This window comes from Leptinotarsa decemlineata, unplaced genomic scaffold, assembly GCF_025532065.1.
Source record: "Leptinotarsa decemlineata unplaced genomic scaffold, Ldec_3_MD MMD2_tig00026336_RagTag_RagTag, whole genome shotgun sequence".
In the NCBI taxonomy this organism is placed as follows: Eukaryota; Metazoa; Arthropoda; class Insecta; order Coleoptera; family Chrysomelidae; genus Leptinotarsa; species Leptinotarsa decemlineata.
Genome location: NW_027412692.1, coordinates 6,297,130 through 6,311,066, shown reverse-complemented (window position 1 = coordinate 6,311,066; position 13,937 = coordinate 6,297,130). Strand labels below are relative to the sequence as shown.

General features: G+C 35.6%; 1 protein-coding gene across 1 annotated transcript; it reads left to right on the top strand.

Moving 5' to 3' along the window:
- The first annotated feature begins 5,988 nt into the window (after positions 1 to 5,988).
- Positions 5,989 to 7,499, top strand: LOC141485790 (uncharacterized). Its single transcript, XM_074183282.1, has 3 exons — positions 5,989 to 6,494; positions 6,554 to 6,775; positions 6,835 to 7,499. The coding sequence occupies exons 1-3, from the start codon at positions 6,324 to 6,326 to the stop codon at positions 7,060 to 7,062; spliced, it is 621 nt and encodes a 206-aa protein (XP_074039383.1). The 5' UTR covers positions 5,989 to 6,323; the 3' UTR covers positions 7,063 to 7,499.
- Positions 7,500 to 13,937: the final 6,438 nt, after the last annotated feature.

Genomic DNA, 13,937 nt, shown 5'->3' with positions numbered 1-13,937 from the left:
TTGTTACATTCAATTTTCCAGCTTGTTAGCCAGTGGAGGATCATGGATGATCTTCAAAGGCCCAAGCTCAAAAAGAAAATGTTTTTCCGAAAAACTTTCTTTGTTTGAAAATCATACTACGAAAAAGTAATGGAAATTTTCGGAAATGATATACCAGAATATTTAAAAGAGGTTCATTCAGGAATAAGACAAAATATGTGAGCTGAGGCTCCAGCGCATTTATTGGCAATATTGGCAATGATCTCCTGATGATAGATGGTTTCAGAATATATAGGGCTGTTCGACGATCTAGGGGAGGGAGTTTATTAATCTACATTCAAAGTCAATTTTATGTTCTTAACGTGAACAACCTATATCAGATCATTCGCTGATTACCTGTAAACTTAAAGTACCTAGTAGAAATCGGACCCAAAAATTTTTCAAATATTTTAATGAAAGTGATTTTCAGAGAGATCTGTATAATATCCCCTTCTTTAGAATTTTTTATCAAGTAATATCGATTCAAAAACTTCTTTCTTAGTCAATAATCTAACAAACTTATTCGACAGGCATGCACCTTTCATAAGATCAAGGATGAGTAGACCCAGCGCACCGTGGATTACAGATACTGTAAAGGAAATGATATCTATTAGGAACAAAGCCTCTCGTAGGTTTAAACGGACGAAATCAGAAATTCATCTTCAATTCTATAAAGATTTGCGGAACTATGTGAATAAAGCCATCAAACCAGAAAAGCAGGCATTTTGCTCATTCAAATTCAATAATAGTACTTCCAAGTATATGTGGAAAACTCTAAAACTGTAAAATCAACCAGTTTTCCAGAAAATCTGAAAAACCCTAGGGAAACCAATGATTTCTTCATCAATTCAACACCACACTTGGAGCCGCCTGAAGAACTATTGAATTTTTACAGACACAACCGTCTCGTTAATACAGAATTTCACTTTAAAGAAGTTTCCGAAACTATCTTAAATAAAAAGACGAATGCAGCTGGTTGTGATGAAATAAATATCAGGCTAATCAAACTTTGTTGTCCACATATAATTGAGTATATCACCCATATTATAAACATTTGTCTCCTTGAGGGTGTTTTTCCGGCAACTTGGGGTAGAGCGCTAGTTGAAGTACTGTCAATAAATCAAACCCTGTTGAATATAAAGATCTTCGTGCTATCAGTATCCTACCTACTTTGTCAAAAATATTAAAGGGCGCGATGGTGAGGCAGTTAACAGAACATCTTTCGGAATTCAATATACTGCCACCTGTTCAATCGGGGTTCAGAAAAGGATACAGTTGCACAACCGCTCTCCTGCACGTTGTTGATGATATCATAAGAGCAACCGACGAAGGACAGTATACTATACTCATTTTGTTGGATTTCAGTAGGGCGTTTGATACCCTTAATCGCACACTTTTACTTGGTATTCTGAGATATATAGGGCTTTCGTGTACAGCTATTCGCTTATTAAAAAAATATTTGAGAAATAGATTCCAGAGAGTCTCTATTGACAAGAAGAGTCTAACTATCTTCCACTCATATCTGGAGTACCACAAGGCTCAATATTGGGTCCTGTGCTGTTTGCTCTTTACTCCGGCAATCTTCTTAGAAGTATTCAGCAATGCAACATTCATTGTTATGCGGATGATACCCAAATTCATTTGAATTTCCCGCCTCAAAAAACGAATGATGCATGCGAGATAATCAATAGGGAACTCGGTATATTCGTTAAAAATGCTATTGATCATTGTCTGATTATAAAACCCACGAAATCGAAGGTTATCTTATATGGACCCAATAATAAGCGAGTTGATGTTCTAAACTCAGTAGATATCAAAATTACTAATGAAAATATCGAAATAGTAGACGAAACCAGGGTTCTAGAAGTATTATTGGATTTCAACTTGAGGTTTGAAAAACATGTCAATGCATTAGTGCAAAGAGCATACTCATCCTTACGAGTTATATATGGTGTACGTCATTGTCTTCCCATTAGTTTGAAATCCTTACTCTGCGAGACTTTGGTTTTATCTAATTTCAATTATGCGAACTCCATTTATGGACCAAATTCAACCAACCAATATAAACAAAAAATTCTTGCCTTCGGTCAATATATGGAATAAGGAAGCGAAAAAGAATTTCCAACAAGATATGTGAAACGGGTTGGTTGAATATGGAAAACAGAAGATTTCTACATTCTGGAAATCTCTCTCATAAAATCATCCTTTCCGGAAGACCTATCTTCATCAGAAAATAACATTACGCACTGATGTTCATAATGTCAATATTAGACATCGAGGAATATTGTCCCCACCCCCATTCAGAACTGAACTCATCAGGAGATCGTTTAGTTATCAGATTTGCAAGATATTTAATCTCATTCCACCAAATTTCAACACAGGAAGTATCTAAACTTTCAAAATCCAACTTAAAAATCTTTTGTTCAGGACTTATCAGTAGGTTTTTATTCATTATTTTCACATAACAAGGTTGAAAACTGCCGCTTCCACCAAAAACTGTATAGACATTTTTTTAATATTTTTTTATACATTGTTCTTTTGTATCATTCAACAGGTACGCACAGGTATTTTTCAGGGTTAAGTGGAAGAACAACAGAGTAGCAATCTCCGCTGCCGAGTTGAACTTCGTCCTTTATTTTCTTTAATATATTTTGAAGGATTATTTTTATTTAAATGTATTAAAAGAGGAGATAATTAACACGTTATTATTATTATTATTATTTCGATAACAATAACGGTCTGTACCCTGGACGTTGGATTGGAAGGGGCCATGATGTAAACTATTTCTTGGCCAGCGAGATGCCCAGATTTTAACCCTATTGACTTTTGCTTATTCGAATTGGCTCTGGAATATCATCGATTGATCTCCAAACCCAATCTTCTGGATATCACGATATAAGTATTGATAATCAGAAGCAGATGTTGACATAACATGAGATACTGTGTCGTAGCCATTCATCAAGTTTTCCATGCCTGACGTTTCGTCTACTACTGCGGTAGATATATTCAACGACGGTGAGGTAACGATCGAAGTGCAGGAGTTGTTCTCAACGCTTTTTTTAAGGAGGGAACGTGTGTGTGAAAGTAGCGATTCACATTGGATTTGAATCCCTGGAGATAAATTCCATTTAAAAAAACGTTCACAGGAAGTTTATTCCACAAAAACGCAATTTTCCAAGCGGAAGAGTTCTGAAACAGTGAAGTTTGAGGTGTACTGAGTTGAACTTCAATGCGATGAGCAGCTACAGTCCGTTATGTACTTATTATATGTACCGCTCTTGGTGGAATCAAATGTGCCAAGTCACTTGAACACTTCCCGTGAAAGTAGTTATAGAAGAGAGACGGATCCCAACATTTCTTCGAGGTTCCAAACTATCAAGGTTGCAAGTGATATTCGCGGCTCTTTTCTGGATGGAATCAAGAAACCTCAGGATATGCTTACGGGCGGAGCTCCATACATGGTAACAATACTCCAAAGAAGGTCAGATCTGAGCTTTATGAAGCATCAAAAATTGCTGAGATGTATACAGTTTTCTGGTTCACAACAGTGTTCCAATCTTTTGGGAAGCAGCCTTTGCAATTTCAGCGACATGCTTGTTCCAAGACACATTGGTGTCCATTTTAACCCCCAATAAACTCCTTGATGCAGAAAGCGAAATTGTTTGTCCTGACATCATTATATCTGGTTTGGAGATATTTTTTTTGGAGAAAATCGATGCCTGGGTTTTTCTGGCATTGAATTGAATTTTTAGATCGTCATTGAGATATGCAACTTCCTGCTGCCGGTGACGTTGTGCATCCGCAGCTGATGTACTGGAATTCAAATAAAATGACGAGACAAGTGTGCTGTTATCAACAAAGCAATATATTGAATTCTTCGTTCTTGTCATCCCTGGGGAACACTAGCGTTGATGGTAAAACTATTCGAGAGAAAGCCATCGACGGCCACTCGCAGAACACGTTCTCTTAGGAAGCTGGAGAGCCATACACAAAAATGATCCGACATGCCATAGCATCGAAGTTTGGCCATCAAATCCTCATGCCACATACGGTCAAATGCCTTAGAAATATCAAGCGCAACAGCTCTTGAATCCTCATGTTTCTCGATTGCGTTATTCCAAATAGCAGGGGGGCCCACGATGCAAAATGGGGATTTACTCGAGCGTCATTGAGACATATCAGGTTGCAAAGCTCAGATGATAAGAAGAAAAAATTTTTATATAATATATACCTTTTCATCGGGGGGGGGCATACTCGAGTGCGTCAGATTTTGATAGCATCAATGTCCTACGTATTTTTAATAATGTTGGTATTTTAATCTGATCGTTTGCATGATGTGGGTGGTTGTACGTAAGGGTTAAAAGTGAAAAGAAATAAAATTCAATCGAGCGCGTCAGATTTTCTAAGGGGTTGTTGAGTGCAACAAAAAAAAAGCTCCCATTCAATAATCTGACACTTTCGATCTGACGCAAACTCGCAGTCATTATTAAAATATGCAAAAAAAATTCGACATTTTGAAATACTCAAGCGCGTCAGATTAAGATATATATGGTTCATCTTTATGTTTTAGACGTGCTGTCTCATAATCTGACGATTATCTAGAGGGATTCGCTTAATCTGAGAAAAACAATATTTCTTTTTAATTTTTTTCAATTCATTGAACTTAATTAATTGAAAAGATCAGGAAATAGCATGCACGTAGTAACGCGGCTACATCCATCGATTGATTGGTTAATTAATAATCGTCTTCATCACGAACGAGTCTCTGTGATCAGCTGTGATGGCGTCATGACAACAGAATTCAGAGTGGGGACGGAGTGAGAGAGTAATAGATAGAGAAAAAGTGAAAGAGAAATAGAAACTTGGAGAGAAAAATATAGGTATCGTACAGCTGCACGCATTAAACTTTATCGACGAATTTTTGTTATTTTGGCTTGCGGAAATCGTCAGATTATATATTTTTCGTTATCCTTGAATTATTTCCTTCAAAATAAAAAAAAAAAAAGCTACGCTCAAGAATGTCGAAATGAAGTTATTTTTTTACAACTTTGCTGCCCTGCCCTTTCTTTGGGTCACTCTCAAATTATCAGATTAATGGACCATACACTTTTCAGCATGTAATTAACTCACCCTACCTTAATCTGACGCGCTCGAGAATTTCTGATGATCGATTTCTTTCAAATCTGATCCTTTCTCCTTCACGGGCGGCCTTATACATGGGGCTCATATTTGGTGGAGGTACTTAACCGGGTACAAGGAATCCCCGTGTATATTAATCTGCCGCGCTTCTGACATACGACAGAAGGTCGCCTATTGATCTTTGTTTCCGAAAGTCATATTGAAGATCGCTCAAAATGTTTAAGCCTTCCAAATATTTGAGGATATGTGGTTTGCGGCTTTCTCTATGATTTTTGATATCACTAATAGCAAAGCGACTGATCTATAGTTTTTTGAAACATTTTCTTCACCCACAATGTTGGAGGTTATTTCTGGTTTAATTTCATCGCTGATGGCCGTGGCTTCGTTACATTTAATTGGATCAAATGACATGGTTAATATGCAATTGAGGACAGGAAACCTCATTTCACTGATGTTCATTCTCTCTTCCTTTCTATTGGAAATATCGATGGGTACCTATACTTCTTTTCGTTGTTTCAATGTAGACCGACCGTAGCTATAAGGAATTCGGTATATCCCGGATGTTGCTGAAGGTTCTCTGGGGAACTTAGCTGACCTTAGATTTTCTCTCGTTGGTCTAATAATTGGTTCCACGTCGTGTTTCTCTAAGATTCTCCCAACCCAGTATGTAACATTTTCAACATAGGCAAGGAAAGATTTTCCCTTGACCAGCTTACCTGCCTACCTGGGGTTACTTTGGGTCATATGACCCGCTCGAATTTTTCTTCACCGACCTGACATTTGGCTCTCTCTGATAGTTTACGGGTAGAAACTTTTATTGTTATTTATGTATCAAGGGAATTAGGAGGGCCTTAATTACCGATGGCAAAGTTTGCGTCCCGAGGGCCTCTGGCCCGAGGGACAGCAATTGCCTGAGGTTATTAAGGCTCATTAATTCCCGTGGTACATAGATAATTTTATTTTTGACCGATTTCAATAAAATTTTGTTCATTTTTGAAACGGAAAAATGTACCAATTCATTACCTTCCCGGTATATTTGAATCAGGTACCGTTGATTATAGTAGAGTTTTCTTGTTGCTAGGTTGTTGCTATGTTACTTGTTTATAAACAGAACTTTGTTATCAAGCTGTGTTTGCGGTGAAAACGTGTTTTCTACCCCAAATATAATGGAGGATATTTTGAAAAAAGCTGAACAAGCAAGAGAATCATTAATTCCATCGAAAAGTGAAGCCGTATACCAAAAAGAATACAAGATATATCTGGACTGGCTGACACGGAAAAATGTTATGCCAAAAGATATCACTGAAACTGTATTTCTGGCATATTTTCAAGAACTGGTAAGGAATTTTCTATGTTTTTCGGTAGATTTGGTAGCAATTGTGTTTATTCGTTTCAGTCAGAAACGTATAGTCCGAATTCTTTATGGACTAAATGGTCAATGCTAAAATCGATGGTGACTATACATGAGAAACGAGATATCACCAAGTTCAATGAACTACAGGCTTTTTTGAAACGGAAGAGTAAGAGTTATAAGCCGAAAAAGTCTGCTGTTTTATCTCCTAAAGATGTTATCAGATTCCTAAAGGACGCTCCTAATGATATTCATTTATTGCATAAGGTAATTTTTTTCTTATTTTCCTTTTTGTGTGTATTTATTTCCTTTTTTTTTTGTTATAGGTTGTTTTGATTATGGGTTATTTTGGAGGATGCAGAAGTCAGGAACTTTTGAATATGAAGATATCGGATAAAGAGGACCGGGATTTCGTTATGGTAGTGAACGTACCGGAAAGTAAAACTGGTGTATCGAAGAAATTTACAGTTGTGGATGAAAAAGAGTTCTCCGCTTTGCCTTTATTAAGACTTTATATGTCTTTGCGTCCTAAAGGTATTGAACGATTTTTTTGAGCTTCCGACAAAATAAATGTACATCTCAGCCAATTGGAAAAAACATGTTTGGGAAAATCCCCAGCAAAATCGCAATGTATTTAGGATTGCCAAACTCATCTTCCTATACGGGACATTGCCTTCGTCGCACTTCTGCTACTGCTCTAGCTAATGCAGGAGCAACTATGACTAACTTAAAAAGACATGGAGGTTGGAAAAGTTCCACGGTGGCGGAGGGGTATTTGGAGGATAGCATCGAATTGAGAAATAAAACGGCGCGTATGTTGTCTACTTTGTCATCAGAAGAGGCAGGTACCTCGACTGTAGTGAACAGAAGCTCCAGCCATACAAAAGAAGAAATTGTTTCAAGTGGCGGAAGTAATTTTCAGGGAACATTTCAAAATTGTACATTTATTATTTGTAATGACGTGAATAAATAAAATATGGTTCAGTTTTCATTTCTATTTATTTTCACTTGTGAAAGGTAGAGGGAATTATAAAATCTATAATGTCCCAAGGGAGTTATGACCCTCTTTATTGATAGCGTAACTATGACGATATAAGCTTATAATATCCCGGTCAGAAATAAATATATTTTTTTCAAACGGTATACTTGGACCTTCACAAATTTTCAGCTCTATGCCAATTCAATTGTTGTAAATCTTTTCCCTTTTTTCGACTGGTTTATTCATAAATAGATAACATTGTCACGAAATTGAACAAATGAATGAAGTAGGCACACTTGAACTTCGCTATTCTGATTACGAATGTCAATATTCAACCGTATAAGCCAAAACATACAAGGCGAAATTAAACATCGGATGGTGACCAACAACGTGTAAGTTCAACAATTTAAACACCAAGATACAGTTCTCTGGGCCCCTTCATTTTTCAGTCTATATGTTATTGTCATCTATCACGGTAGTCTGTCTGTACTGAACGGAAAATCTACTATAACAAACACAAGTGAATAAGCTAAAAACACAGTTCCATATGGAACGCCGTTTTACTTTTTATTGTCACAAATATTCATTCCTCAATTTATTCACCTAACAATTTATTTGTTTGAATTTAATTGATTCATGCATTTGTTCGACACATTAAAAACGATTGTTCGCAAAATTTGTTCTATTTTAAATGACACTTGATTCAAAATGTTACATGAATAAAATTGTTATTTGAATAAAAAAGACTAATGAAATAACTTGAAGCTTTTATTGATTCCGAAGAAAAATATTGTTTCAGAGTATTGGAAAATGGAACGACAATTCACTATATATTGTGCTGAAAAATAATCTATATACATATAGTTCAACTCAGCAGTGAATAAACATTTTTATTCAACAGTCAGTGGAATATAATAAAGATTATTATATTTCAATTTTATTGAAATTGTTGAATATTTCCAACATTCACTTTAATGCATTCAATTTAAAATTTGGTTACAACTTTTGTGCAAAACATTCTCAAGCAAGTATCATTTTATTTCATCAATCTTTTTGAAAAGCTAATTTCTGACAAAGAATTAAATTTTTTGATGATTTAAAAAGTTTGTTGTATATGAAAGATACATTTAAAACGATTGTTGATAATTTTAATTCGGTGCTGGTATCGAGCGGATTTATCAATAATTTCAAGTGTTACACGTGGCAACCTGATTATTTATAGTACGACAAAACGCCGTTCAATCGTGGCGCCGAATGAAAATTATCAACAATCAATTTAATGGAATAGAACTGGCCGATACTTGATGAAAATCCATATTAAAAAACTTCTTCAAGCATAAATGCTTGACGAAGCTATTGTATAGCGAAACACGTGTCGCGGTTTTTGTAAAACCCTTATAGTGAAAATCATACAATAAAATGTATTGATTAGTTTTTTTTTACAATCAATTTAATTCATGTATCACGGAAATTCAACAAACAAAATAATACAGCTCATTTCAAAGGAGTATTAATAATTGGTATTTTGTAAAAATTAACTGTTTTGAATGTTGCATTTAGGTGATACATGAATTAAATTGATTGTTGATAATTTTTATTCGTCGCTGCGGTCGAATGGATTATTACCGTACTATGACCAACGCCATACATATATGCAGTTGAGTAGTTCCACAAAAATACGCCCGACGTCAGCGCCGAATAAAAATTATCAAAAATCAATTTAATTGAATAGAACTGGCCGATACTTGATGAAAATCCATATTAAAAAACTTCTTCAAGCATAAATGCTTGACGGAGCTATTGTATAGCGAAACACGTGTCGCGGTTTTTGTAAAACCCTTATAGTGAAAATCATACAATAAACTGTATTGATTAGTTTTTTACAATCAATTTAATTCATGTATCACTGAAATTCAACAAATAATTCAATTCTTTTCAAAGGAATAATAATAAAAAGTAAAACGGCGTGCCACGCCGTTTTACTTTACCGTTGTATTTTGTGAAAATGAATTGTTTTGATTATTGCATTTAGGTGACACATGAATTAAATTGATTGTTGATAATTTTTATTCGGCGCTGCGGTCGGAAGGAATATTGTGTTACTATCACTAGACTATCATGTTGCCAGATTTAAAAATTCAGCTTCTGCAAGAATCCGCTCGACGCTAGCGCCGAATTGAAATTATCAACAATCGTTTTAATTCATGTAACTATAATTATCAACAAACAATTTTTTTCGTGTCTCACAGAAATTGTAGTAAATTATTCGATACTTACAAAAAAAATTATATATGACAAAAATTTACTTCCAAAAATTAATCACTCCTAAAAATATAACCCTTTCAAATCAAATTAATTCATGTAACATTTTAAATCGAATGTCATTTAAAATAGAACAAATTTTGCGAACAATCGTTTTAACTGTGTCGAACAAATGCATGAATCAATTAAATTCAAACAAATAAATTGTTAGTTGAATAAATTGAGGAATGAATATTTGTGACTACAAAAAGTAAAACGGCGTTCCATAATTCCACCTTCCAGAATTAATCTTTCCAGGCTGTTGATTTTTTCAACATTCCTCTTATAGCTTCTCGATGCAAAACTGTCATATTCGCATGTGTTTGTTTTGTTTTTTCCGTTAATCACACCCCTACGAACGACAACCCTCAGAAGTCGAAACTTGTGCGAGCTAAAGACTAACGTGGTCTCACCTTTTAACGTGTGATTCCTAAGATGCAGAGCATGACTGACTTTGACATTTAGCCCCATCTAAACTTGATCGTGTGCAGTACAACAGCGTTAACAGTACAGTTTCAGATTGTGTTTTACTACGGAAGCACATGAGGGCTACATATTTTTATGATTTAAAAACTTGAAAGACCGACTTCAATCTCGAAATTTCTACTTCAAATTCCAAAATCCAAAAATTGAACTCGATAAAAATCGAAATTTCAAGTTTAAAGTCGTAATTTCACGATATCGCAGAAGGATCACATATTTTTATTATTTGTTTCTTGGAAATTACCACTTATACACTCGAAAATTTGACTCTAATCTCAAAATTACAACTTCAAACTCGAAATTTTGAATTTGATTTCAAAATTACGACTTTGAACTCAAAATTTTAAAACACAAAATTTCCACTTCAATCTCGTAATTCCAAAGACCACATATTTTTATCATTTGTTTCTTGGAAATTACGACTTAAAATTTCGAAAATCTCACTGTAATCTCGAAATTTTCGCTTCATATTCGAAATTACGACTTTTACCACAAATATAAGACTTTAAACTTGATTAGAGTCGAAATTTCAAGTTCAAAGCCGTAATTTTACGACAGCGCGGGAGGATCACATATCTTTAGTATTTGAGTTTTGGAAATTACTCGATAATTGTATAGCTTTGTCTACGAGAGTTATGTTCTTCTGACAATAAAGCATATCTTGATTGATTGATTGAATTTGACTTTGATTTCAAAATAACGACTTTAAACTCAAAATTAAGATTTTAAAACTCGAAACTTACACTTCAATTTTGAAATTACGACTTCAAACACGAAATTACGACTACAAATTCGAAATTACGACTCTAAACTCTCTCAAAGTCGAAATTTCAAGAATGAATTCGGAATTTCGAGTTTTATGTCATTATTCCATGTAAGGGCAAAAAAGCCACATATTTTCATTATTTTTTTTCTTGGAAATTACGACTTGAAAACTCAACTTTGATCTTCAAATTTTCACTTCAAATTCGTAATTGCTACTTCAAATTCGAAATTATGACTTCAAACTGGGTTTGAGTCGAAATTTCAAGTTTAAAGTCGTAATTTTACGATAGCGCAGGAGGCTCGAATGTTTTTATCACTTTTTTCTTGAAAATTACGGCTCATTTACTCAAAAAATCGACTTTGATCACAATATTACAACTGCAAACCCGAAATTTCGACCCCAAATTATGACTTTAAATACGACATTACGACGCCAAATTCTTGAAATTACGACCTTAAACTCAAAATTAGGATTTTGAAATTTGCAACTTACACTTCAATCTCGACTTCAAACATGAAAGTTCTAGTCCAAGTTAGAAATTACGACTTTAAACTCGGTCGAAGTCGAAATTTTGAGTTAGAAGTCGAATTTCCGAGTTTATAGTCGACATTTCGAGATTGAAGTCGAAATTTCAAATTCAAAGTCGTAGTTTCGCGATAGTGAAGAAGGATCACATCTTTTTATTATTCGTTTCTTGGAAATTACGATTAAAAACTCGATATTTGGACTTTAATTTCGAAATTTCGGTGGTGGTGCGACGAAAATGGTGCAAACAATACTCAAATATGTTTAACATGAGTAGAAGAGTAGACCTGAATCTGAAGTCTCAACATCGGTGTCCAAAACATAATTTTGCGCAACACGCGCCACACAAATTCAGTCGGAGTCGCATGCCGTGTCATATGTCTGTTTCGTGCATTGATATGTGACAGTTTTGCATCACGGTGTATGGCTCGACATTCATTTTTATCAGTGACCTTCATGTGTTTTTTCATATCACTCGATTGAACATCGAATTACACGAAAACCACTTGTACATACAAATTGTAATACAAACATTCGTTATGATTTTGAAATATTTATCATTCATACGATCGCTACAAAATGATAGAGTAATGTTACTCACATAGAACACAATCATATTCAATGGTGTACTTCGAAGTTTCGGGATAAGGCGTCCATCCCCCTCATCAGCACCATTTTGACAGCATCACTTCCACAACATTACCCCTCTTTGAAGTTTTCCAATTTTTTTCTTCAATAGTAGGAATCCAAGAAGTTGTTAGTTCCAAAATATCACCATATTGAGTAGCGTAGAATATTTTCACTGAATCGTTGGATTAGGGGCGACTTAACGCTAGAATATGTTAATTCATGTCAAATGAAGTACTGTGTTATCGACCTTAATATCAATCAGTTCGTAACTTCGTACCATATTGTTGGAAAGTAGGGTACCTGACATATTTTTTGTCGCTTCATTTGGGATTCATCACAAATGCTCAATGCGTAATTCTCCGTTAAGATTTCGACTAATGTATCCACAGGTATAGTTGACTTACCAAAGCCCTCGTACGATGAAGTTGCTGCGGATATCAAGCTAGGAATTCTGCACCCCAACATCTGACATCGTCAGTATCGACTAACCAACTAACCAATTTCTTCAGTATGTCATCAGGGCTGCCATAGAAGATATTCCAGAAGGTGGTCTAAAGCCACGATTCCAGACCTGCACAATCTGGATGGATAGAGGTTAGCTGTTAGAATCGAGAGAGTATCTGCTGGTGCAGTGAGTTAATGCTGTCTTGGAAAAATAACAGCCTGAAATGTGACTCAGGGGATCATGTCCTCACTAGTAAGGAAAACATAAACCATGGTTTGTCAATTTTGGAGTGTGCTATCCTTTACTAAAAAATTTCGCTTCGCTTGGGACCGAATCAGGTTCATGGTGTTTGGTAAATTATCATTCTTGCATACTTGAAAGGTCGCTCATCGAATGAATTATTCAGTTTCGTTGAGATGCTGTACTTGTTCAGTCGAGCTTATATATGTGTAAGCCACAATAATCTACAAACTATAGTTTGTTTTACATCATTCTGAATTACTTCAGATCTTGCGGTACTGATGGCACCACTGATGGCCAAACAATCCTGCCTCTGTAAGCTAGAGAGCTTCGTCTGAACCGTTTTCTGTAAAGCCTTCGGCCGCCAGGCAATTGCTCCATGAGTTATCATTGGTCTGAGAATCATCATATAAATCCAATTGATTTGTTTGGGACGTAAACCCCAAGTTTGACCACAAATTCTTCGACATGTCCATAGAGACAGTCTGGCTTTGTGTAAAAATTTTTCCAAGTGAGCGTTTTAGGTGAGTTTTTCATCAAGGACAATGCCAAAATATTTTACCTCCGTTGCAAGTGGAATTACCCCACCATTGAGGGAAAGTGACGTTAAATCGTCCAATTTTCTCCTCCTGGTCAAGGAGATGATCACATTTTTACTGGGGTTGACACACATCTGAAGATCACATTTTTTCCGTCGAAGGCATCAAGCAAACTATCCATCAGGAGCGACCTTGAGGGCAGCCTCTGCTGACCCCGATCCTGATGGCCTCGCCTTGAAGAGTCTTAGGTGCAGTTCTGTTTACTATCATGGCATAGATCCAGCCAGTTATGGTCGATTCTATGCCTTTCCTAGCCAGGGATGATCCTATAAATTTACTTTCTTACCTAACCTAACCTATAGATTTAGGTAGTGCATTGTCAAATGCTACTTCAATATCGAGAAATACAGCAACCGCAATCTCCTCTTGTTGTCAAGGGATTTGTAAACTTTCTCGGCAAGGTTGTTTAATGCTAAATCTGTCGATTTGCCGGTTTGATATGCATACTGTTTTTTATTCAG